The sequence below is a fragment of the Aplidium turbinatum genome, chromosome 4 (assembly GCF_918807975.1).
Source record: "Aplidium turbinatum chromosome 4, kaAplTurb1.1, whole genome shotgun sequence".
Taxonomy (NCBI): Eukaryota; Metazoa; Chordata; class Ascidiacea; order Aplousobranchia; family Polyclinidae; genus Aplidium; species Aplidium turbinatum.
This window is the reverse complement of record NC_137475.1, coordinates 35,838,609-35,866,497: the sequence shown is the minus strand read 5'-3', so window position 1 is coordinate 35,866,497 and position 27,889 is coordinate 35,838,609. Positions and strand designations below refer to the sequence as shown.

At 38.2% G+C, this 27,889-nt stretch overlaps 2 protein-coding genes across 2 annotated transcripts; both read right to left on the bottom strand.

The window, feature by feature from the left end:
- Positions 1–10,830: 10,830 nt before the first annotated feature.
- Positions 10,831–11,540, bottom strand: LOC145769114 (uncharacterized). The gene is made up of 2 exons (XM_082580709.1): positions 11,455–11,540; positions 10,831–11,287 (listed from the first exon to the last, which is right to left on the bottom strand). Exons 1-2 carry the CDS (start codon positions 11,538–11,540, stop codon positions 10,831–10,833), a joined length of 543 nt encoding a protein of 180 aa, XP_082436835.1.
- A 4,884-nt stretch (positions 11,541–16,424) lies between these two features.
- Positions 16,425–27,889, bottom strand: LOC145768683 (queuine/queuosine transporter SLC35F2-like). Its single transcript, XM_082580247.1, has 7 exons — positions 27,745–27,889; positions 26,742–26,943; positions 23,791–23,898; positions 23,247–23,412; positions 22,903–23,065; positions 20,355–20,562; positions 16,425–18,164 (listed from the first exon to the last, which is right to left on the bottom strand). The coding sequence occupies exons 1-7, from the start codon at positions 27,864–27,866 to the stop codon at positions 17,961–17,963; spliced, it is 1,173 nt and encodes a 390-aa protein (XP_082436373.1). The 5' UTR covers positions 27,867–27,889; the 3' UTR covers positions 16,425–17,960.

The following is a 27,889-nucleotide window of genomic DNA, read 5'->3' as shown; positions in this document are numbered from 1 at the left end:
CATTCCGCTCGCCAGTAGGCTTGTAGGCTACCCTAGTCTATGCCATAAATTTGAAAAAAAAAACACATTTTTAATCAGTGTCGCAGGTTACACATAAAATTTTAATGGTAGGAGGAAGTTGAAAATAAATTGCATTAAAGTACATTAAACAGAACTATGGTAACCATCTTTTACTCGGCGGCAGAAACAACTCTGGGATTACGGAAGGTTAAAAAGTGTACGTTTGTAATCATACTCACGATCAGAGCTGCAAGATTGTTCAGCAAACCTAATCGAAGTTACGTTTTTTTGTTTAAGATATTCGTAAACTTTTTTGGTTTAGTGAACAATGTATGAGTTGTGTAATGTGTATACAATTCATTGTCCATAAACACCATATCACACGCAGTGTTTGGTCGGTCCTGCATAGCATAGCCAAAAACTGAATTTTTCTGGGAGTTGCGATATAAGATTACATCACAATACTGGTTGCAGTGATTTACTTTTTCTCTGCACCAAAACAAAGTAGTTCAATGGTGATATTACCTTTTAAAAATATCTTATAGTCTTACGCCCTTGTTGATATAATGTTTCAATTGTTCATGTCATATTGTTAACCAGCATTATAAAATATTTTTTTCAATAATCACAAATTTCGCGTCAGTAATTAGAACCAGCATCGTCATTGGCTTGCAAACTAATCAACAAATAATCACGGACAAAATTAATTTGAACCGCACTGATTTTACAATTTTACGACCGACCTAGTTTGTTGAAAAAACGATGTGATTGCTTTTGCTGAAACGTGATGAAATCGCTATAAACTAGAGTTGTTTGACACAAATTGAACAAAAGATTTTATTTCGTTTGAGAAGTTTAACTCGAAAAGAAAAACAATGCAAAAAAATTATGCATCAAAAATGAAATAAAATTTTGACGCTCAAGCGCACATCCCGAGAGTCAAACCAACGCCACTTAATCTTCAAGCTTCTTCGTTCACGAAGTCACGCAATCCTGTATAGAGGTCGATTCAATTCTTGGCACAGAAAATTTTATTTGGCTAGCTACATCTCTAATGCTGTGTTTCTGATTAGTGCATATTGTGCGAGCGAATACTTTGTCAACAAAATGTTGACATCAAAGAAACAACAAACTTTTTTGAAATCAAAGTTAAACTAAAAACTGAACTGAAATTTTTTTTATGTAAGCATAATGCTTTCATAACTCTCCATCCTATTGTAGTTGGTGGACAATTCCAAAGATAAATCAAATTGAGAGTAGCTACCAATTAGGTTAGTAGGCATTGCCGACAAAATGTTAATAGATTGACAAATGCTATTAAACATATACAGTACTATAATTACACCAAATTTAATTCTACTTTCTGATCTAATTCATCATTGAAAATTAGTTTGAAAGGTGTTTATTTTGTCGCGAATGCATAAGTAGACTGCTCAAAATAGAATTCAGCTTCAGTAGAGAAGCCTAAAATCTTGTGAATTAAGACATTGAATTTAAGACATAAAACAATTAAAAATTGAATGCTAACTCTAACAACAGCAAAATAATCAAGCAACTTTTCCGGAGCTTTTCAATTTTATAAGCGAAGGTAGATCGTTTGTAAATATTTAGCAACAGGTCAAAAACAAACAATTGACCTGCAACTTCTAGTAAGTGCGCGCAGTTCAGTTTATTTATTTACCAGCAATAGATCTTTGAAAAGTCACTTTAAACTAAAGGTTATCAAGTTTTAGTAATCGAGCACAAATTTGACTAACGTTTAAAGGTCAGCCGACTTAAACTAACTGAATAGACAATGTTTGTTTTTGATATTTGTGATTCTTGAACAGAGCAATAGTCTGCTTTGTTAGCTCAGTTGATTTTAAGCGCCCAATGTGTGCACAAAATAATTGCAAAATTAAGCAGAGCTGGTTGGGCTTCAAGGGTGTGAGCTTGTGCGAGGCATTTTAAGGGTTGCTCTCCATTCAGCGGCATATAGTTGATGGAGGAATAATTCAGACAACTCTTTCACGACCAAAAACCGCTTTTATGGCAACCGGGCCTGCGTTAACGGTTCAAAGCCTCTGCAAGTCGGCCTGTGCGAAACTGTCAGGAATAGTCTTTCAGAGGCTTTCTCAGTCCAAGAATAATCTCAGTCCAAAACCAACCATCCTTTTAGCACGACAACTTTGGGTTTCCATAAAAATTTTCATCTTTAAACAATTTTTTAACTGTAGCCAATTAGCCTATGTTAAATTAAGATTTTTTTGGTATTGGTATATATTTTTATTGCGTAGCCTATGTAGAATTAAAGCAAAATTGCGTTAAAGTAAATACAACCACAAGTGGGTAAGACATTTTTTGGCTTAAAGAATTAGCCTAAGCTAGTGCATTTCAACCTTTAAAAGAACGGTTTGCACATTTTTGTTATTTAAAAGTTTTATTCGTACAAGCTAACCGTAGTAGGCTAACCACCCTACAGTAGTTTGTAGCTATTGATTTTTCCCATCTGTGGCATAAAATCGTGCACCTAAGTCGATTGTAAAAACGATAGCTTAACCTGCAATAGTTTCATCTGAATTTAACTATGATTAACTTCACTGCCTATGCTCTATAGCAGAGGTGACGAACCTGCGGCCCGTCAAAGAATTTTGTGCGGCCCGCAAAACAATTTGACAATCGCTCATGCATTAAAGACAAAAGACATCTCAAAGCTGTTTTATGAGTTTGGGGAAATCAGTTGAAACATAACAATTGCAAGCATTTTCCCACATTGAAAAAACACAATCCAACTTCATGTAGGTTTGGAATGTTGCAGTCTTTTGGAAAGTTTTAATGTTAGATTTCAGGATATCAAAAGCAAAGAACTGGAGCTTGATTTCTTTTCTATCCCCTTCAATGTTACACCTGCTTCTGCACCCTATGAGCTCCAACTTGAACTCATAAAGCTACAGAGTGATGACACGCTAAAAGCGATGTATGTGAACAAGCTGTTGCTTGAATTTTATCGTGTATGTTTATCAAAGGAAGAGTTTCCAAACTTGAGAGCTCACGCTCTCAAATGGTCATCTGTTTTCGGCAGCACGTACCTATATGAACAGTTCTTTTCTAAAATGCACTTTACAAAAAGTCGTTACAGGTCGAGGCTGACAGATGAAACTCTTATAGTATGCAGTTGAGAGTTGCTACATCGTCTGTTCGGCCTAATATTGAACGCTTAGTCAAGCAAAAGACTTTCCAAAAATCCCACTAAGCAAAAAAATTCAATGCTTCAATGCTGCATTAGATAGCTTCAACTGTATGATTCGCATGGGCTTTTGTTTGTTGTTTGAAAAAGAAATTTCATTAACTGGTTTGTTGTTTCGGAGCATAATGATCGAAACATTTAGTCAACATGAGCAAAAAGGATAGAGCTAAAAAAAAAAAAATTATACTCATATGAAGGCAAACGCTTCGAAAATTAAACTGTCTTCATCATCAGTACTGTTGTATGTTTCGATTCTGCGTAAGATAATTTCAACTGTGTGGGTTTTATTACTTTCATCTGCCGTTTGTTACTTTTCATGAATAATATCTTGAGTCGCTTCTAAAAGATTTCATAGTAAGTTACAGTTACGATTAAAAAGTTGTGTGGCCCGATAACTCATGTGTAATTGACAAAGTGGCCCGCGACCGCAAAACGGTTCGTCACCCCTGCTCTATAGGTAGGTCTTGGCACTTTAAGAAACGTGAGAGACATTTTGTTCCATCAACAACGACAATTATTATACAATCATAGAGAAAATTAGCAATGTTTATTCCAATAATCAAGTAGGCTTCCGTATATTAATGATTCGTTTGCTATTGAATATTTCTGGAAATATCAGACCAGTTAAGCACAACTTTTTGCTTTAAAGCTTCCCGTGTTATGTCATCAAATTTCCCATAAAGAAGACTCGTTTTGATATCAACTAGCACAGGGGTCACCAACCTTTTTTGCATGCCGGCCACTTTAGCACTAAGGAGAGCTGTGGCGGACGCACTAATACAATTTTAGGTAGGTTGACTCTTATGCTGGAAAAGAACGCATTTCATACCCAGTATCCAGCGTTACATGTTGTTAATATTTATCTTAGAATACCACGGCAACAAAATTATTCGAACAACGCTACTGCTAGGCCAAACTCCTTTAACAACACTTTTGACTTTTTTGACAACGCCAAACAAACGAGATAAGAATTGGCAAGAATTGTTGATTAACAACATTTTGCAGTAGCCTACTAAGCTAAATATTTTTGTATTACAACCAGGAAAAGTCTTTAAATTTATATATAATGTTTTGCCAATTTATTATAAATTGAGTTGGTACACCGACCTATGTTGCCAACAAAAACTTGCATAAAGGAACACTGCTCAGGAAACACAATTGCGGTGAAACGCACAAAACATGACATTTACAAACTTAAAATAAGCAACCCTATGCTCACAGTAGGGTATGGGATGGAATGGAATGGAAGACGTATTTTTCCATCTTCCATCCTGAGCTTTCTTCCATTCCATCTCCATTCCATCTTAGATAATAATAATAATAATAACATGTTTTATTTTGCGCCCATTGCGACAACATACAGTTCACTGCGATTACATATGCAATATAACAGACGACTGGAAGCAGCGAAGGAACTATACAGTTATCGAGTCAGCTGCTCCCATTATTTTGGCCTTTAAGTGTCTTGCCGAGACACAGCCGCGTGCTCTACAGCGGTGTCGAACCCACGTCCTTTCGAACGTCGCGCAGACGCTCTCACCACTTGGCAACGCAAGCCGGCAACGCAACCCGGCAAAGCAAGCCTTAGAAAACTTCCATTCCATCTTCCATTCCATCGCAGAAATCTCTTCCATCTATCTTCACATTTTGTGATCTTCGCGTTGAATATGCCACAAAGAAACCTAAAAACCATAAGCTAAATTTAAGCTAAAAATTTAACAGCAGTAACTTATTTTCCTAACTTAAGGATTAAGTACCGTTTGAATTATTGTTTGAACGTACCCAGTGCCGGTCTTTGGGGTGTGCAAACCGTGCGGTCGCACAGGGCCCACAAATTAGGGGGCCCGCAATTTACTCAGAAAATGCAGTAATTTTGTCATTTCCAATGGAAAAATTCCACAAAGGAATTAGCAACAAGAAAGCATAAAGACTCAACGGGTGCAACCTATTTCGTCCCCTGAAAAGATTGAAAAAAAAAAAACATAGCCGAAGTCGCTGATCGGAGTTGCCGCAAACATTTCAAAATTTCTCTTCATCTTTTCAGGGGACGAAATAGGTCGAAATTTGATTTTGTTACTCCGATTTCAGGGTACGAAATCGGGGTACGAATTTTTCAGGGGACGAAATAGGTTGCATCCAGACTCAACATGGAGACATAGCCTTATTTCCGAAAAATGCCAAAGAAAGCATGATCTTATCATTTCGCTATGCCACCGGACAGCACCATTTTACAGTAATTTTCATGCCCAAATTTTTGTTGAAACAGAATGCCCCAATTTTAAAGTAATGTTTCAAAATTTTATGGGGGAGGCCCCCCAGACCCCCCGCCGCTGGGTATTGTTTTCGCCGGTCAGGCCGTCAGGCTTCGCCAATCGACCGTCAAACCAGCCCCCCTCCTCTTTTAAAATACCTAGCAACGCTACTGAATTGGATCATTGTCATTGAGGCCCGCAAAGCATATTCCGCACAGAGCCCGAAATACCCTAAGACCGGCACTGACGTACCGTTCGAATTATTTCAGCAAGCAACGTAATATTTTGCATGTCTTGATAAAGCGTTAGAAAGTTAATGATGGAATTGGGAGAGAATGATGGAAGATTGTCTTCCATCCCATCATCAAGATCTTTCATTCCTTTCCATCCTTGACATTTTCCATTTTTCATTCCATTCCATTTTCCATTCCATTCCATCCCATCCCATTTCCTGACTCACAGACAATTTCGAAATTCGAAAACAGACGTTTTAATCAACCACTGGAACAGTGTGGTTGGACATCGCATTGGAATAACTTTAAGCGACCCCTCACCTAGAACTACAATCTGATTGGTCGGTCGGTGGAATCGTATGCAAAGCGAAAATATGCTTCCCGGAAAGTATGTTTTGCCTTCATGCTCTTTAACTCCTCAAGAAAAGTATTTTTGATTATACTTGTACGCTGATACCTTCTGCGGGCAGCACATAACACATAACGGCCGACAGCTGGTGACCCCTGAACTAGCACAATAAACCCCTTACGACCAAGTAGATAAAGAGATTTATGATCTAGCAAGAGCTCCGATCCAAACTTTGGCTAGAGCTCCGATCCAAACTTTGTTTATCAAGGTTAAAAACAGCATTAGTCGGACCAAATACATAAACATGCTGCAAAACAAGCACACACTCTTTTGCAGTGTAAACTTAAACAAGTAACATATTCTACTGTAAATTATAAACCATATAGCTAATTCATAAAACAAGCCCAAAAAACAAGATCAAAAATCAAAAATAGCCCTAAAACCGCAACTGCCGAATTTTTTCTGTATTTTCGAATCAAAATTAGCCCAATATTCCGCAGGAAAACCGCAGAACTGGTAACCCGGTAGGCAATAAACGGCAAACCAGCGTTTGAACCTGCATGTGAAGCCATGCATCAGTACAGTGATAAAAATCATGATAAAGCGAGCAACAAAGTTACCATATTCCAACTCAGGAAAGTAGCCAAGGGGAGCTTGGGAGAGCAATAGCCTCCCAAATTTAATCTTCCTCCTACTCCAAATTTTATCTTGCCCAAAACTATTACAATATTTTAATGACATTGCATTACATGTTGAATGACGTTTCATAAATTGTTGGGTGCATTTAGTAGCTCTATTTATAAACAAACTCGCTATTTTAAACATTAAAATATTTGCCCCTCCAACAATTGTCTTTCCCCCCCCTAAAACTTTATTTTTAGCTACATCACAGTTCCAACCAGTGAAGTCAACGATATGAAAAGACAATCTGGTTGCATAAATATATCAAACATATACAGTACACTATACAGCCATCATTAGCGGATTCACACAGATAAACGACAAGCCAACAATCGGGGAATCCACGAGTGCTTCCTGATTTTGAAAAGACAGTCTGACTCGACAATGATGCGCGCATTGACACTGCATAGGACACAGAAACAACATCGTTGATATATGCACATAGTGGCGTACGCAGGATTTTCTCAAGGGGGGGCCCATTGACAGTAGCGTAGCCAGAAATTTTGAAAGGGAGGTTTTGACGACAGGCGGGCGAAGCCCGATGGCGTTTTCGCCTAAGATGACACCCAGCAGCGGGGGTCTGGGTGGCCTCCCCCAGAAAATTTTGAAAAATTACTTTGAATTTGGTGCATTCTGAGAGCATTTTCAACAAAAATGTGGGTATATATAAATATTCCTGTAAAATGGTGCTGTCAGGTGGCATAGCAAAAGTATAAGATCATGTTTTCTTCGGCATTTTTCGGAAATAAAGCTAAGTCTCAATGTTTTCTTGTTGCTAATTCCTGGCTGAGATGTTTGAATGTTTGGTATTGGCAAAACTCGCTCTTTTAATGCAGTTTTGTTTAAAATTAGGCAAGTTTTTTTTTAGACTGAAAGCATCATTCCCAAGCATAAAGAGACTGAAAGCATCATTCTCAATATCGTGACGTCACACGCGTGCCAAAGGGGGGTTGTAACCTCCAAACCCCCCTCTGACTACGCCACTGGCCATTGATATCCCAGACGTCTTCATGATATCCCAGTATGGTTTTAGTTTAGACTTTATCCATTTCTTTCTCACTATAATAGGCTTACAGAACACTATGCTACATTGGCATAGGCTACTTGGGGTGGGGTAGGTGGATTGGGCCATGTACTTCGTATTGGCTTAGTCTATAGAATAACATTGTTAATTGCTTTGACAGTGCAATCCAAAACATATTAAATGCCTTAATCTACGTCGTTAACTACTAAAACATTTTTAAAAGGGGGGGCATGGCCCAATGCCCCCCCCCCCTGCGTACGCTAGTGTACACATTAGTTACAATAAGGATAAGATGTCTCATATCAAAAAGAGAATTTAAAAGGCTACAAACTTGAAAATCTTTAACAAAAACAATACTATATTGCATTCGATTCACGTAAAATATTTGTCTCATTTTCAAACTATTCTGCTCAGTGCTCACGTTTCCTTCGCGTGCTATATAGAACATCACGAAATTATCACCACTGGAAAAAAGATTAACGTCACAATGTAGATATTAACGACCTGTTTTAACCTGATGCTGAGAGTTCGCTGCGGTAATAGCGAATTAGGCTACTCAACCTTTCAGAACTCAGTTCCCTTGTCATGTGCTATGACGAATGGAGTTGAAGATAGTGAGTCGTTGTTTTATGAGGTTTTTTGTTTGGCTTGAAGCTGCTGTCTGTTGAGTTTCTGTGTTGTTGAGCGTTATTGCTGTGAAATTTTGTCAAATTAGTTGATTAATAGATTAGGTGATGTAGTTTTTCTCTTTCAGCACGGTTGTTCATCTTTGGACTCTGTCTACTTATGAAAATGGCCTCTTTGGAGCGCAACTGTACCGGGTCGTTTTCTCTTGTAATAATCGTAAATTCAAAGTCGGCAAGGCGCTGTTGTTGATGTTGATGTAGGTAGTTCCATTTCAAAGTTAATAGCTGGCTGCGCTTGAATGAGAGCGTTTTGGATGGCTAAGGCTTCTCTGTTGCTGACTGTCAGCAAGAATGTGTCGTCGACGTATCGTCTGTAGAGGGTGAAGTTTGTCTGGCACCGCAAAATCTGCTTTGCAAGGGTGTCCACTGTCCAACTGTCCATGAAGAGGGCGATGAGGATTGCAGATACGTCGTTTCCTATTGGTAGTGCAATTGGGATGTGCAAAACGTGCGATCGCACAGGGCCCGCAAATTATGGGGCCCTCAATTTACTCAGAAAATGCAGTCATGCAGTAATCCGAAAAATGCCAAGGAAAACATGATCTTATCCTTTTGCTATGCCACTGGACAGTGATGTACGTCTATACAAAAAATATTGACGCCGTCAGCGTAAACGCAAACGTTCGAAAAACCATACGCCGTATGCGTCAACGTAACTTGAAAAAAAGTTGGCGGCGTCAGCGCATACACTAGCGTAAACTCATTTTGTTTTCTAGGTGCCAAACATTCACACGGTATAAACCATTCGAAACAAACAAGTTTTATTTTGAATTTTCACGAAGAACACAAGCATCTGAAAGTGTTCATCTGACATTTTGCTGCGTTTTGGTTTCAATACGTCTTTACCCATTGAAAACATTCTTTCAACTTATCCAAAATTCGGACAGTTTGATAAAAAAAAATGCAAGTAGTAGTAGGCTAGTAGTAATAGTCCAGTTTTAATCCGGTGATATCCCCGTTACCGAGGGTGGCCGGATTCACCTCCAAATACCGCAATCGCCTTCACACCCTCCCTCCACATCGATCTGTCTAACGCGTCCTCTCTTGTTAAGCTCACCTTGCTGCTTTCTTCTTCAACTTGCCTTTTCCACGTTTTCTTCGGTCTTCCTTGTTTTCTACGACCCTCCACTCGCAACTCCAGCGCTCTTCTCAAAACATCATCTTCATCCCTTCTCAAAACATGCCCATACCACCTCACTCCATTCGCTTTTGCCAACTTATCAACATTTTCATTCAACCCAAGCAAGTTCATAAGTTCTTCGGTATTCCTTTTGTCCATCAGCTTCACACCACACATTGCTCTCACCATCGCTCTCTTAGTTCTTCTTAAAGTCGCCAATTCGTTTTCCCGTAAGCACCATGTCTCACTTCCGTACAGCATTGCAGATCTCACACAACTAGTATAAATTCTTCCCCTCATTTTCAACGGAAATCTTCTACCACATAACAACTCTCGACACTCTCTGAATTTCACCCAACCAAACCTTACTCTTGCAGTCACTGCCGCTTCACAACCACCACTTGCATTCAATCTATCTCCTAGATAGCAAATGGCATTCACGGATTCAACTTCGTCATTTAGCTTTTCAACAGGACCAACCATTCCTTCCTCAATCTTCCTGCATCTTTCACATTCAAAACTATCTCCGGATCTGCATGTCACTCTTTTCATCTTTGCACATCTCCCATGCACCCACTTCTTGCATTTTGTACACTTAACAGAATTTGCCATCACTCTTTTTCCACATAGACCACATGGGTCAATTTTGCTCATTGTGATTTCCCCTTCCGTTCCACTTATTACGACCTTTGTCTTTTTGATGTTCACACGCATACCTTTACAATGAAGTGACTTCTTCCACAACTCAAATTTCTCTCTCAGGCCTTCCATTGTGTCACTCAACAAAACCAAATCATCCGCGTATAGTATCTCCATTAATGAATCTTCTCGTACACATTCGGTAATCACATCAATCACAATGGCAAAAATTAGAGGAGAGAAGACAGAGCCCTGGTGTACACCCACCTTCACCGAAAACTCGTCTGAGAGGGCAGATCCAACTCGAACTCTTGTCCTTGCACCGTCATACAGACTCATTATTGCTTGCACAACTGCCTCTGGTACTTCCTTCTTTCTCATTGCCCATTCCATCACTCTTCTTGGAACTCTATCAAACGCCTTTTCCATGTCCACGAAGCACATGTACAAGTTCTTTCCCTTGTCCCGATATTCCTCTTGCAACCTTCTCAAAATAAAAATAGCATCTGTCGTTCCCTTCCCAGGCATAAATCCACACTGCATTTCGTCCAGCTTTACCACAGATCTTATTCTATTCTCCAACACCCTTTCCACTACCTTCATTGCATGCTCCAACAGTTTTATTCCCTATATGACCCACAATCGAATGCATCACCCTTTCCCTTGAAGATGGGTATCACCACGCTCGTCTTCCATTCATTTGGCATTCCTTTTCCATCTAACACACGTTGGCTGATTTCCTGCATTACTTTCAGTCCTGTCTCTCCCCTTGCGCGTATTATTTCCACAGTGACTTCAGATAGTCCAGGAGCCTTCCCCGATTTTATTTTCTTCATTGTTTGCGTCACCTCCTCTCGAGTTACTCTCTTTAATGGACCTGCTACCACGTCGGCTTCCACATTTTGATCCCAATCGTTTTCCTCGTTCATTATCACCTCCATATGTTCTTTCCAAATTCTTTCACGATCTTTCTCACTGAAACCAAGTTTTCCATCCCTTCCTTTAATACATCGTCCACCATCCACATCTTTCCTATCCCGCTTCAGAACCTTCATAAACTTATATACTTCGTTGGGACTGTTTTTTAATTAGGTCAATTCCTGATCAGCTTCTTGCTTCATAACTTTTGCAACTATTCTCTTTGCCCGATTTTTCAATTGTTTGTATTTGAGCTTAGTTTCTTCTGATCTATTTCTGCACCAATCCTTGTATGCGACTTTTTTCTATTCAATTACTTCCCTCACCTTTTCATTCCACCACCACGTACCTCTTCGATCCATCCTGCCTTTTGTTTTCCCACAAACTTCATCGCAAGCTTGCAGAACTCCATTCTTGAAAGATCCCCATAGATCAGTCACATCGTTGTGAACAAGACTTTTAATTCTCTTTTTAAACTTTTCTCTTGTGTCGGAATCTTCTAACTTCCAAACTTTTTTTTTGATCACCCTTTTTTTATTTTTACAGTTTTCTTCAGACCTTTCTTGTTCAAGTCGACAACCACCAATCTATGCTGAAGTTCGCATGGTATCGCTTTCACATCTTATCGCTTTCACATCAAATAACAGCTAAAACATTAAAAAGTACACGTTGACGCTATACGGCTACGCTAAAAAACCTCGAAAACTTTACGGCGTAGCCTCAAGCGACAACTATCCAAAAAATGTGGCCGTAAGCGTTAGCGTAAACAAAAAGTCTACGCCGCAAGTCTACGGCGTAGAATTTGCGGCGTAGCCTATACGTACATCACACTACGTAACAAAATTTGTTTGGCTACATTTTAAGTGTATCTGAATGATTTTCTAGAGCTGAGTCCAAAAATGCTATCAGTTTTTTTCTATCATCGATCGTTTTTGCGATACGATGATTTCCGTTTTTGTGATTTTCGTAAACTGCAGGTTTCACTATACGGTACCTAACAAAATTCAATTTTTTTTTGTTTGGCTACATTTTTTAAGTGTGTCTGTATGATTTTCAAGCACTGATTTCAAAAATGCTATCAGATTTTTTTCTATCATTAATTGTGTTCGAGATACAATGATATCCGTTTTTTATGATTTTCCGTAAACTGCAGGTTTTTTATACGGTTATGGTTGCTATTTGCTATGATATGTGCTTGTCTGCATTATCACGTTGCAAATCGGCGTCCTATTTCCTTGAGGAAGGGAATAGGAATTAGGAGAGTGAAATCTCGCATACTAAAGAGCTTTTATTTCTTATCTTAGTAGGCCTATATGTTTTATCTCAGCCTGTTAAGTTCGGAATAGTCACATTAGAATGTCGTGTCCAGTGTTTACACACAAAAGTACACCATGTAATTATATTTAGTAGAGTCAAAGCCTGTGTAAATCTTAAATCAGTTCATCTTTTAAATACCGGTAGTGGAAATCAAAATGTCCATTAGACAGTATACAAATTTATCGCATTGGTTTTGTTATGTATGTGGATATAACATCACCAGTGAACATACCGCATATATAATTGTGAAAGGAACAAAGATGGCTGATTGGACAACATAGGCTATACAGTATAGAGTTTGTATTTTCGGATGGACATTTGTGATCAGAATTAGTCATGACCACAACATCAAATCTGTGGAAGTTGTCAAGCTAATCTTGAAAGATGGCTGAGAGGGTTCTGAAACAGTTATGTCCTTTGCAGTTGCGAGAGTTTGAAGAGAGCCGCAAGTTCATCATGATGATTGCTTTTGTATCATAAACATGGAGAGTGAAATATTTGTTTGTCCCCAGATAAACACAATACTCAAGTGAAAAAAGAATGAAACAAAAAAGTAACTTTAAAAAAAATCTTTTTTAATTAGGTAAAGGAAAGATTGAGGAAAAGTTTGACAAAACATTGTAGGCCTAGTGCTAAAGTCCCAACTTTTTGCCCAAATCACATTTAAAAGTAGTGAAAGTTGATTTGGGCAAAAACTTGGGACTTTAACACTACACTGTTTTTGCCAAACTTTTCCTCAATCTTTCCTCTACCTAATTATTTTTTTTTTAAGTTACGCATCATGGCTTTATTGGTGCGTAACGACAAGAGGTCAATTTCGTTTTTTATCTCAAAAAGTAGTAAAAGTAGTAGCCAAAACTTGTTTTAGTGTTCATAAACAAATAGCCCACCCTAGAAAATATGGGGATAGAGCTAAAAATTATCCAAATATGTTGAGCGGTTCTTGAGATATTGTCGTTTTTCTATTGCTCCTTATCTATGAAGCCACCTAGTGGCCAAGAATTATTTTACTTTTAACTCGAGAACCGCTTGTCCGATTTTCATCAAATTTGCACCAATCTTCTCAGAAATTTGAGAAGCATGTTCTAAGTCAATAAAAAAATTAGGTGGTGCCAAAATTTAAAAATTTTGTGTGTAGACCTATTATAATGAAATGACCCTTCAGCTACATCAAATGTAACAAAAAATTTGAATATCTCAAAAAGTAACAATGATACAAAAAATTAATTGGATTTTTGAACTCAGCACCCAAAAATACATAAAAGGGCATTAAAAAGTGTACCTTAGCCAAACAGAAATTGTGTTACATAGTGTCATCATCAGGCTTCGCCCGCCAGCCGTCAAAACCCCCTCCTCTTTCAAAATACCTAGCTACGCTACTCAATTGGATCATTGTCATTGAGGCCCACAAAGCATATTCCGCACAGGGCCCGAAATACTCTAAGACCGGCACTGGGTAGACCATCAACTTGGCTATGGGACTTCCCCTTGAATGTGAAGACGTTGTTCTGAAGGTTAATCTCGAGAAGGTAACCGATCTCTTCAGGGTGCAACGGACTGCAGACTGTGTTCTTCCTGTTGACAGTTTTTGAATTACATCTTTGATTGCTTCCTTAGAAGGGACGGAGTACAGTGCTGTCACAACCACGCTAAAGGAAAAGTTGATTTTTCTCAGTGTGTCTCGTGGCATGTCTCTGAGTTGGTTGAATATAGGGATGCGAAACTTCATCCGCTTTTGGCTTATCCGCAACACTAGAAGGGTTACGTTTTTTTCTAATTTACAAAATATTTTACTTTTTATGGGTTATATATGAAGAGTTAAGTTGGTTTTAAAGTAATTTAAGGTTTTTAGTTGAAACCAAGCCTGCAGTAAAGCGTAAAAAAAATGTCAAATTGGCAATTGACCCTTCTAATGTTGAAGGAACAACGGAGTTGCGCGTCCCGTAATGTACCGTCCCTAGGTTGAATAGCCTAGTTCTTGTCTGTTTGTAAGGTGTGCCGGAACGTCTTTCAATAAAGGGTTAAGTAGGGTGCAGACTAGGTGTGACAGTTTGGCGGCTGGCCCATTTGTACTTGAGACGATTGGAAAAATCTTGATGTTAGGTCCTTCTTTATGAGTCTTGACTACATGGTAGAATCGTGGAATACTTGAGTTGTTGGTGATGTAAGGTGTGGTCACGTGATGTAGTAGTTGAACTCAGGTTGCTATAGTTCTCCACGTGCTGTTAAGCTTTCGTTCTATGGTTTGCGCTTTTGTGATCCTTGAAGTTTTGTATACTTTTGAGTCGCTCAGGTGTTTGAGCCGCTGCATCGTAGCGTTTTGTTTCGACGATGCAAAATTCACCGTCCTTGTCGCTGGGGACATAGTTAATAAATATACCTTAATATATAAGGTATATTTATTAACTATGGTGAAGGTCGTCGTTGCGAGGAAACCGCGGTATTTTTGTCGATGGATTGTCGTCGTCATTGGTAGATCGGTGCTTATTTTTGGTATATTCTCTCCATCGGGATCGGTATGCCAGTTTGCAGAAGGACGATGTGATGTTCAGTAAAGCCTATAGTTCGTTCGTCTAGCTGCTTCTTGATGGCAAATTTTGATCCTTTTATGAGTAGGGTTCGTTCTTGGTCGTTAAGATAATTTGATAAGTCAGTGATAGGAGGAAGGGTCCCTTGATTGTTGTCGTGGTCGTGTCATGTGACTGGTCCGTTGGTAGTCTCCGATTAAATCTGTTTTTGTTTCGGCCTTTGCTGTCATGGAGTACTGATTTGCTACTTTAAATTATTTGCTTCACATGGTTGGGTTCTTTGTCCTTGATTATATCATTGAGTGTGTATAGTTCATTTATTTAGTTGGCTGATATCCGGTATAGGTGGCGGATCATTTTGGAGATGAGAAGGTCTTTTATTTGCCGGCTGGCTGATTGCATCTTGCCGTACGGGTGGGCAAACATTCCTGGTAGTTTCAAATTTTCGATTGTCTTTGGTAGGTGCTTCTGGACTTGCAGCTTTTTTAATACCAGATTTGAGCACGGGTACGGCTGAACCAGTGTTCGTTCGTTTTTTCTGTATCGCTCTCAGTTTGACCAGACTAAAGACTATAGTAAATACGCGCACGGACTATACGCCTATAGGTTAATGGCAAGAATATACATGTCGCTTATTAAAAGAGTGATTTTTGAGCAATCTAGTGTCTAGTGATGTTTTGGATGAAAGCAATTTAGCCTAAGTGTGAAATGTGATGTAAAGTGTTCAAAGATAGGATGTCATGTGCATAGGTATATCAGAATAAAAGAAAATACGGCGAAACACTTCAGTAAGTCTACTGGCCTTAAAGTATAGAACCCAGCATTCAGTAAGGGGCATCCATCAAGGGTAGATAACAAGTGCTGTAAGTTACTCGGTGCTAGTGTACTATTAAGTCTCCGACCTGGTCAAAAATGTCACGACCTCACGATTGGAATCAACCAAAAATATAGTTTCTTGTTTTGTGTTTCGCTGCAATGTTTTGGAGGTGGTTTTTGAAAGTTAAGTTGTCAAGTATATCTCCGAGATATTTGGGATGTTTATCATAGCGTTGTTTCTTCTGTTTCAATGTTTTGTTTCAGTTTTGCAAGGTGGTTAAGGTGAAAAAGAGTTGTAACTGTTTTGGAGGTGTTCATACGCAAGTAGGCCTACCATTGTTTAAAATAATCCTTCAGTCCTGATAGATATTCAGTTAATGTTTCTTCTATTGCTTGTAAGGATTCGGACTAGACGGCAATAACCCAGTCGTCGGCGTATCCAAATTTGAGTGAAGTTGTCGACGGTATATCCATAAGGTATACGTTGAAGAGGATTGGCGCCAGTACTGATCCTTGAGGAACTATGGCAATCTTCATAAGAAAACGTGTAGTGCATTTTTATTACGTAAAGTAGATTTACATAACTTACAAACTATTGAAAGCAACTTCATATATCGAAATTGTTGTACGCACTGTTCAGCAAAATTGGCCATTTACACTGATTCAACGTCGACAGACGTATTTTTTGCTTTTTTGGGCTAGGTTCTTGCTTAGATCTTTGCTACAACACAAGCAGCCTTGGTATTGTGATTGCCTTGTTTGACATGTACTGTATTTATTTTGATAGTTTGGAAATGACCACAAAATACATAAAATACTGCGATCAATACGAAATCCCCAAATTGAAGAGATGGTTCAAGCAACAAATTTCAAAAGTATTCACTCACACGGGAGGGCTAGTATGAGCAATCTACATGGAAAAATGCAACGCAGCGCATCGGTTACAACGATATTGTCCAATGGTTGGGATGAACGCTCATAGCGCCTCACACCATCCCAAACAGCAAATACTCCTTAACGGACCGCGATTTGCAAGTCAGAACATCCATTGAGTGTTTTAATCTTTCATGTTACCTTACCAGCAAAAGTTTTCTTCACACCAGTACAAATACTCGTATGCTACAAACTTATAATCTACTTGATGATTTGCAAGCTTAGCGTATATGGCAACATTTCCGCCATGTTTCAGTGATCTATCACACCAGTTTAAAAACGAGCAAACAAGAACTTTAAAAAGCCAAACCAGCTAGAACATGGAGCTTTTAGCTGCCCCTATTTGGTGAAAATGAATTTCAACTCAAAAAGTGAACAATACGTTATTAAAATGGCAAGTTAAAGACAAAATAGCACGTGATCAAACACCAGAGATTGCGATGTGGCAGAGAGCATTGTCTGATTCATTAAACAGTACTTTCGCACACGAAGTTGACGTGAAATCAACGTCACGTGATTGATTTTGTTCATGCAGTGGCAAAGACAACGTACATATTTAATGCGACGCGCAACTCAACGAGCAAAGCCGGTGTTTTGAACCTTGATGTAAGGTCTGCAGACGTTAAAACAACTGATTTAATGGCTGGCAACAATAAAAACGCTACATCATTCAAACGTTGATTTTGCACATAATGGACGGTATGTGGAATAGCGTTAAGCAGCAATTTTTCAGCTCTACCAGTTTTAGACTCTTGAAACTTTTAGACTTCTATCAATTTTAGACTCATCATAAGACAAATTAGCGTAAAAAAGAAAAGCGATCAACAAATTTGTGTTTTTTGTCCTACATGTATAGCAAATCGGCACTTGTTTTTAGCACCAGTGCAATTGACCAGCCGATGAACTTATAACGTTAGAGCAAATTAGTCCATTATACGTCTAATAAATGCTGCGCAGTACCAGGAAGGTTTGAAAATCATCATTTGATAAGCGCTGCCGTAAAAACACCGCTGTATGTTGTATTGATCAGATAGAAGGTTTTGCATTGAAACGCTTCAGATTTTCTAATAAAATAATAAAATTAAAAAAAAGAGTATTTTAGCGCTTAGAAATAACCTAACATTAAAATGAAACCTAATTTTAGTGAAATTCATCAAAAACAAAAATTAAAAAGTCTACTAGAACACAGTATGCAGCTTTCAGGCCTACGACATGGCATCATAAGAGTCAGTGTGATGTTAAAAAACTTCTACAGATGAACTACAAAACAAAGTTTGATAAGGTGAAGTTGCATCTGATGCAGCTTCTTCGCATGATGGCAACGAAGTTGAATCTTCATCGTCGCCTGGTGGCTCAGAAGAGCGAGATAGCGGTTGCCGAGAATTGTAAACCAACAAAGCTACCACAATGGTGATGAAGGAAACCACATACAAAGCAGACATCTAAAAATATAAGTTGTGACAAAAAAATTGATCAAAATCAAAAAAGATATATAATTTCTGCAATTTAGTGTTTAACAAAAGGTTCAAGACAGAATGACTCTACTCTCGAGGTACGCATTTTAAAGGCAGCTCTCCATTCAGAGGCACTTAGTGCATAAAATTGTTCACAGACAATACTCCAACAAGAGGGCTTCACTCGATCAATCTCTGTGACAGGCTTATGTCAGTGGTTCAAAGTCTCTACAAAGCATGCAGAAATTGCCAAGATTAAGCTTTTAAAACAGGCTTTCTCAGCCCGAAGTTGAAGATTTCGACAATATATTCAACCAAATAATCATTTAATTGTGATGTTTTTGAAATATACTTGATAGGCACTGTACTAGGCAAAGGTAAAATGCAGCCATTGAAGAAGAAACAAAAAAGATTGAAGCACAACGTGCAGGGAGTCAATTCTAAAGACTTGCTGTAGTGTTGGGCGATATATCGAATTTTCGATACGATACGATATCTTTTCAATATCGATGTTTATTTCAATATCGTTCGATATTTTGACTATTACAGCCCTAACTCGTAACTGCAAACTCCTACAAAAACGTTGCCAAGGCCAAACGGCAAAAGTTGAAATTGCCTCGGCAATTGCTGTGAACGTTTATTACGAAAAAAAACTGTACCAAAACATGTAAAACGAGAAGCGAAAAATATACTAGAGTAGTCTATCACGACCGCACTGTTGGATTTGTTGTGATGTAATAATACCAAAAGTAGCGATAAAGCGAACAACGCGATACGCACGCTGTTACGGTGATTCACGTTGAATAAAAGTAAGTTAATTTTGGGTTGATTCAACGTTCGAGTCAACACAAATCGATTTAATTTTCCCGGCGGCTTATATTGGTTATATTGCATAACAACAATGCCCAATAAGAAATTTACGTTTGTTTTACATTAATTCGACATCTAGCGACGTTGAATTATCATAAAATAACGTCAATTGCTCAACCAAGAACCGGTAACAAATTAATAGCTCCCTGCGAGAAGATTGCCTCGATTTACGTATGCACTAACACTGGTTTTTTTTTTCGGTCATTGACCGATTATTTAGCAAAATGTCCGAAAAAAATAGTCAATTCGGTCAAAATGTCCGAAAAAAAGTTTGGTTGAAGTTTCGCTGATGAACGTTGAAGAAACGTTTTTCTGTTTCAACTTTTCTCAGATAAAACACGACAACGTTTCTCAGCGAAACTTAATGTTGTAGCTAGTCAGGAAGTGCAAATTTTGGTTTGTATCAACTACTTGAAAGGAAATATATCAGAAAAAATGACCGAAATAAATAAAAAATGACCGAATTTTTTCAAGTCATTTCGGACAAATGACCGAAAAGTCTCGACGAAAAAAAACCCCAGCACTAACATAATTTCGGCACAATTGGGATACTGCGAGCAACACAAAGTCTGTTTGATGAAGAACTAGTCAGAATCGGAAGCATCAGATGCTGTATCGGAGGATGAGGTTGTCGCGTCATCACTGGAATCGGACACATCAAGAGGCTCATCGCTTGGCTGTAAATCTACACTGTCTTCGCAATGAAGCGTCCACGTTTTGCTGCTTTCGTTCTTTGATACCCATCCACACGCCTCTTTCGCAGAGCTCCATCAGGGTGTTGACTAAGGAGCAAATCTATGGCTGTGGCATAACGACCGGGAAGAATGTCTAACCCTAACCTTACAAGCGCTCATTTGGCCTTGGCATTTTCATTGCCGACGCTAATGCGCCATTCATGCATCTGCGTCGGCAATCACCTCGGCAATTGCCGGCACTAATTTCGAAGACTGAGAAACTCTTTTCTTAATTAGAACAAAAATATCGAAAAGTATCGAAATATCGAGTATTTTTTCAAATATCGTATCGTTTTGTTTTTTTCAATATCGCCCAACACTAACTTGCTGGTGAAATGTGTCCAAACCTAAAAATTTTATGATTGGAAGGCATTAAAGCAACATGAATTGCACAATAACCAATGCATATTGCACAAAAATGTCTTCTGCTTTACTGGTAAAAATATGTATTTAACAAGTTAATGTATATTTACGATAAAGATCATTTGACAATGTGTACTTTGTGTTGCAACAATTACAGTAAATAACCTTGGATAAGCGAGAAAAAACTGGACGGTTTGCAGCAGACTCTTACCTTGTCGTTAAAAAGAAACAATCCAGCAAAGAGAGCATAAAGGTCCGCGGTTAATAACGAGATATTGACAGTGGTGGCGCTACTAAGTTTCATGACAATCGGCAACAAAGAGTAGAGAAGAAACATACAAATCGCAAATCCAGCAAACAATGCAATGACCTTTGCATTCCAAACAATGGCTGCCAGACTTTCTCTTTCCAAGATAGCCCTACGAGAAAAAAGAAACAAATGAGCAAATAGCAGAGCTGATGCAGCGATAGCGCAAGCGTTGATTTTTATAGTGGCATTGTTGGACCGAGACCGTTGCTTGAAAAACGCAACGTTTGCAGCTGAGCTGAAACATTTTTTACAATTCGGCTAGTCCGATTCGGCTTGTCCGATTCGGCTAGTTCCCTATTCGGCTACAGTTTTGAATTGTATTTTGTATCATATTTTATTCCACAATATCGTTTCTTTTGCATTCCGACAAAGAAAAATAAATTGAAATGAAATTTAGCGCAAAATGTTTGAACTATTAAATTGAAATGTTTGCTCACATAAAATCGACATGTATCCTACGTCACCGTCTGTATGCAAACTTAGATTCTTCTATTTATTTAGAAAATGTTGTATTTTATTCCACAATATCGTTTCTTTTGCATTCTTGCATTTTATCCAATGTTTACCTTTGAGTGCCTTCCCGGACGGCAAAATCCGTCATTTTTACATTGATTCAACGTCTGCAGACTATTAGGCAACTGTCTTTTTTTCGTTGACACGTTTTCGCAGAGACTTTATCTCATTAACCTCTATTATTAATTATGAAAAATGTTGTTTTGATGTAAAACACTTATTTTGAACGAACCCAGACAACAAAATTCGTCATTTTTATATTGATTCAACGAGACGTTGAATCAATGCAAAAATGACGGATTTTGCTGTCTGGGAAGGCACTCAAAGGTAAACACTGGATAAAATGCAAGAACGCAAAAAAAACGATATTGTGGAATAAAATACAAAATTCGGTTTTTAGTTTTAAGATCTCAGTGGTTAGGTCTAAACCCCACTCATCTAAAGCTTCAATAATTTCAACTATAAAAGAAACGATATTGTGGAATAAAATACAACATTCTCTAAATAAACAGAAAGCGTTGTTGGATTTGGAATTTTGTAATAGTTGAGGATTCTAATATATTCTAAGTTTGCATACAGACGGTGACGTAGGATACATGTCGATTTTATGTGAGCAAACATTTCAATTTAAAAGTTCAAACATTTTGCGCTAAATTTCATTTCAATTTATTTTTCTTTGTCGGAATGCAAAAGAAACGATATTGTGGAATAAAATACAAAATACAATTCAAAACCGTAGCCGAATAGAGAACTAGCCGAATCGGACTGTACCCGAATATGGAACTAGCCGAAACGGGCCATTCCGCACTTTTATTGTAGGCGCAATCTCCTTGCCTACGACAAAAATGTGTTCGCCAAATTAACAAGCCTTTTAATCTTCATTAAAACATCTGGTACGTACACAAACACACAGAGGCTATGAGAAAAAATAAGTTTCCATACACACGAGTGCAATGGCCGATATCGCTACAATTCAACAGGTCAGGTACTCAGGTTTATCTTGTAGAATTTGCATTGCGGGGTCTGATCTATCGCGTTTCAATGCAAGCATAACCGCAATGGACGCTTGCTCTCTCCATCGCCTGGTACTGAAAAGCGGCTAGCAACTTAACCACTGGGTAAAACCGGAATGGCCCGTTTCGGTGAGTCCGAGTCGGTGAGTCCGATCTCTTAACGGGGGATTTTCTTCAATTTTTTTTTTAATTATCGGGTACCGTAGCCTAATTATCATTGCCGTTTTAGGGTTAGGGGTTTGGGGTTAGGGGTTAGGAACTCACCGAATCGGACTCACCGAATAGTAGCAGACCCGGGTAAAACACCTTGGGAGACAAACACTAAGGTAGAACTCAAATTTCGAGCCAAAGATATAAATGCACGTTTTTGTCGTATCCAGGCTTAAGCCCGGTAGTTAAAGATTTAGGGTAGACGGGAATACAAGGAAGCCAATCTTCATGTCCACCTTCAAGCATCCCTTAAAGTGTCTTTCCAGAGACACAGCCGCATGCTGTTGAGCGGTGTCGAACTGACGCCCTTTCGAGTGTCCTATCAAGGATCTCACACTCACAACTCGGCTAATGTGCTAATCACGGCATTTCGCCAAGCATTGCACAGCAACTGTGCAATGTGCATTAAACCAACAAACTTTAGTTAATACGATAATGTAATTTTTTTCTAACGAAGAAGATTACATGAACGGACAGTGCGTTGTTCTTAAACTGGCCATGGCTAATAGCGCTTAATGGCGCAGCTTATACAGCACTTCACGCTGCAATGGAAATCATCATCCCGTCAGAAATCTTTATAACATGATGCTTCAGAGGAACTTATAGCATCATCCTGGTGGCAAAAATAGTTAATTATTGCCAAAATGTCAGTTTAAATTGCAGTTAGTGATCGGAGAAATGCTTTTTGAATAAAAATACTAATTCCGACTCACAGTTGAATGCCACACACGATTGGGCAAAACAAACCGAACATTCCTAGAATTTCCATATTTCCGTTGTCATGATTTTTGGTCACAAACTCCATCGACACGTTGCTGATTCCATACAGTGTTGCCCCTCCTAACACTAAAGCGTCTCCCAATCCGGGATTACTGCCTATCAATCAAAAATGCAGAATAAACGCTACAAAAATATTGTGGAAAGTAATACACAAAAACTTCAATAAGCTATATTAGATGAATAGCGATAATAAATAGTTCAAAAAAGACGAAGCTTGAACACACTAGCGAGCGAACTACAATCAAATCTTTTCTACTGTTCAAAACAGGGAACAAACCTGAATCTCCTGTGCCATCCCTGCCCACCAAAACGTCAGCTCCAACCATGCATGCTACTCCAGTCAATGCTACAACAACACCAACATAATGGTTGCAGATGTAGCGGACTTTCAAGAGCCAGTACGAAAGAATCATGACCACAGGAAGGATGAAGCAATCTAACAACTGTTACGCAAAACAATCACAGCTTTAGCAAACTATGAACAAAGTTAAAGTATATTTGAGAAGTACACACAGTCACACATCTAACAATTGAAACAGTTCTAAAATAAATGACTGCAATATTATCTACGTACCAGTATTTAAGTGGCCAAAACAACTTCAGAAATTGGAGCTTAGTTTGAGATAAGAATTAGGATTATGAATCATGTTTTCATTTGGTTGCACTTGTACATAGTACTGATATATAGTACCGTACTGTATATATACTGTATGTTAAACTTTCTGTATATATACACATTTCATAGAAACTAAACTTTGAAAAAGTTGTAAAATATTATTATAATTTAATAGCCAGTCAAATGATGAAACTATAGCAATTACCTGAACGCTAGTCAACGATGTATATTGATAAGCCAAGACCACCAGAAAGTTAGCTTCAACATCAACAATAGAAAGTAAAATGTACTTCCACCAATGAGAGCGTAAAATCTTGTTAAAACAAAAGATTCATTAACACAAAGCCAAAAGAAATGGCGTCCCATGTTAGTTTGCATGACATAGAAAAAACAGATAATTTGAAAAAGGGATATATCAAGGAGTCAAACCTCCAGATGATGTTACTTCTACCATTCTATTTGCTGGTTGCACAGAGCAGATATTTTTTCACAACCAGTAAACAATGTTATAATAAACTACATATACCAGCTCACAAAAAATTCCAAATCAGTACAGAAAAATTTAGATATACTGTATATATACATAGTGTATATGTAAACATAAAGTAAATACCATTGCAAGATTGTATAATTTGTTGTAATTGAAGCTTTTTCACCATACAAATAGCTTTGTCAGTATCTTATTCGAATTGAAATGCATGAAAATAAATTGTATATACTGGAATAACATACTAACAAAGCTAATTTGACAATTAAGTTATACAAATAACTACAATAAATTACAAGGCACTAGACCTGCCTGCATAAATGTCAACTGCGCAGGGAGCGGTGCCCCTCGGTTTGAGACAGAAGGGGGTGAGATATGTCTGGCCCCTCGTTTTTTCGCTAATATTATTAGAAAAAGCACTAACAAGTTTGTCAGAAAACTGCCGGTTTTGTTCTGTTTAAGCAAATGCACAAGCTAGCTTAGTATTCAAATTTCAAAAAGTCCCGCTTCAACGAATGTCTTGTAGCAAACGTAGCAAGTCGAATCGTGCTGTGGCAATTTTAGCTCGACTGCGTTTAGGCACCCGCTTGTCTGGGATGTTTGTTACGATTTTTGGCAATTCGTAGTCTAGTAACTAGGGAACAAGTTGAGACTATGGCCACATACTTTTCATGCTTTGCAATACCATACAACAAATAGAGTTACAAAAGCAAAAAAGTGGGCCTCGATAGCTCATTCGGTTAAGCGACCGATTGTGAACAAAGAAATTGAAAAATTAAACAACTATAGTTCAACTTTCAGGGTGTGCGTTTGCGCAACGCTTGTCAAGGACGACTCTCAATTCAGCAAAACTAGTAAAGGTGGTCCCATACTTGATTCAACTGTCGGGTATGAGAAGATAAGGTTCTCATTGTACTAAGCCTTCGGTACTAAGTAGAGTGGCCAGTTCCTTTCTCTCGGCCGCCTTTCCTGCAGCAATTATGCCCACCCAACTTATTACACCCTAGTTAGAAGTGAGTGGTGTTTTCAACAACCAGCTTAAGCCGGGAGTCGAATCAGGTTTGCATTATTGGAAAGCAAACGCCTTATCCGTAGTGCCATCCCAGTGAAACTAATTAATAAAAAAACCTACAACAAGGAGCAGTGGTTCAATCCTATGGGTTTGTACACTTGAACAACGCACTTTAAGGACAGAAGTCAAACCGTAACAAGTTTGGATCGAGTCCATGACCTCATTTCACTGAGAACTCAAAACTCTTGAAACGATATACTGTTAGTGTATGTAGAGTGTGGAAAATTTCTAACAATATTCAGACAAGTAACAAAACCTGTTGAGCACTTTTTCATTTTGATATTGTTGCTTGATTGACTGACAAATTTAATCCTGATCAAGTGACATTCACTGCGTTGTATATAACTGCGTAAGTCCTACACAAGAATGCGAGGGTTTTCGCTATTTGTCTTCCAGTTAGTTCGGTCAACGTGACGCAATTACAGTTAAACTAAACTGTGCGCAAAATGATGCACGACAATCGCGACAGACTGACATGTTGGTCCACAATAATACATTATAATAGTTTCGGCTGAAAATAAGCAACTAAGAAATCGCTTTCAGAATTAGTGGCGATCTCTCACTCTCCTGGAATTAGGTCGCTGTAGGCCTACTTCAGTAAAAATCGACGCCTATGCCTGACTGACTACATATTCATTATTCAATCGTTCAGAATTCCAGAAGTAATATTAAATTCGTGTACAGTTATGTAATAATATGCCAACACAACAAAGCAGTGTAAAATGCATTATGCAAACACATTAGTATTTGTCTCCAACGTGGGGTCTGTGAAAAGTTTTGAATAAGCAAGTTTTTTTTTTTTTAAACAAACTGTAAAATTCACATATATAGGCTATATATACTGTATTTAAAATTGATTCTGCATAATCTTATTCCAGAAAAATTTTAAGTCATAGAAGTTTTTGTGTTTTCAGGCCTGATCTGTTGAAAAGGCCCCATTATTAAAATTTTGGGAACTATTGCAATATAGCATCATGCACATTGCACAACATGAAACAAGCATAATTCTATTGCCATCTTATCATCAACTAATTTTGATTATACAGGCCATGAATTAATCCTCATAAGAGTGCGGCCTGTATGTTGAGAGCGAAGTCTTTCTTTCCACACCTCACAGTCTGCTGGGTTGGCAAAGTCCACGTTCAGGCTAAAAGGTCACGCTTAACATGTTCTTCCCAAGAAAGTTTTGGTTTACCTTGACCCACAGTGCTGCAATGTTGACGCACCTGACCTAAGAGATCCAGCTAGTGCGGCACTTGACGTCTCAAGCCATCTCATTCTGCCCAATTGGAGGACTTTACCAATGTCTCATGCTGACATAAAACTATAGTAGAATCTTACACATATGTGGGCGACCACAAATAAGGTCAGGTATCCTATTGATCAGAGTCAAGACACCAAAAATCTAACATAAAGGGTGCCGATGTTATCTATTCACTAATATACCATCTTCTTTGTTCATATTTTCAAATTCAGGCTCGAAGTAGAAGCATTTTAAAAACAATCTTGTTGTTCATATAAAAGGACTAAAGGTCACTGGTGACAAGTTTATGTAAAACAGATACAAAAACAAGTAAAAATATACAATACACTTAACTGTAATTATTTTTGGCTTGCCATTTTCATCCTTCTTGAAACACAACATGGAGGTATACACAATAAAAAGTAAGCCATAATTGAGAAAACTTTGAGTTAAAGGAACTGATATGCCTTCATTGGATAGATAAGTACTTGTTACTGCTGTACCACAGATAAGCAAAGATAAACCTTGTCCATATAACACCGGTTTTAAGACTTTCCTGAAAAACAGTACATGTCTTAAGTTCAACAGATAGCAATAAGTGGGTGCAGAAAAACTGCATGACAGAAAATTTGGCTGAATTGTAGGTTATCAATTCATTGCCTTCATTTAAGATTTTTTTAGTTTTCATTGGTTGTCTATGTCATGCGCGGACATTTTGCCGAAAGACATTTTGCCGAAAGGACATTTTGCCGAAACTCATTTTGCCGACAGGACTAATTGCCGAATTCTATAATTTTGCCAATTTGTCCAATCGGCATGTAGTGCTTTCGGCAATTAGTCTTTTTGGCAAAATGAGTTTTGGAAAAATGTCTATTCGGCAAAATGTCTTTCGGCAAAATGTCCGGGTACCGTCTATGTATTACTGTACCGTATAAAGGGAGTCAGACACCATTATGTGGTATAGTTGTAGGGCAAGCATTGAAAGTGCCTGGCCAGCACTCTGCAGGTGATTTGTTTGGACACGGAGTGTCATGGCAAGGCAATTAGTAACATGTGTAATGGGGAGCAATGACTGATCAGAATCATTACTTCCATTCATGGTTTGTTGTGAAACACACACTGGTAATTGCACTTTATATTGAATAAACCAAATACATGAGCCTACAGTATATTATAATAAATGTACAACTAAATAAAGTATGATAAAGCATGGAACTAAGTATAGCAATGCAACTGATATGCAAACTTACAGCAGTTACTCTAAAGTGGTAAAATGTACATATTTAAAGTAACAGAAGAACACAAAGATAGTTGATTACTGGTTAAAGTATATTGACAGGAGCGTCATACTCTTTACCAAGTAAATAATGCCTTCCCAGCTCCTTGAATCTTTTTCAATACATTGTTGCAACTTAGACTACTTTCATCTTCCATTGTCGGTGTGTTCAGTGTATTCAGAGACATGTATTGCACATTCATGCAAAGTGTGATAGTTTTGCAAA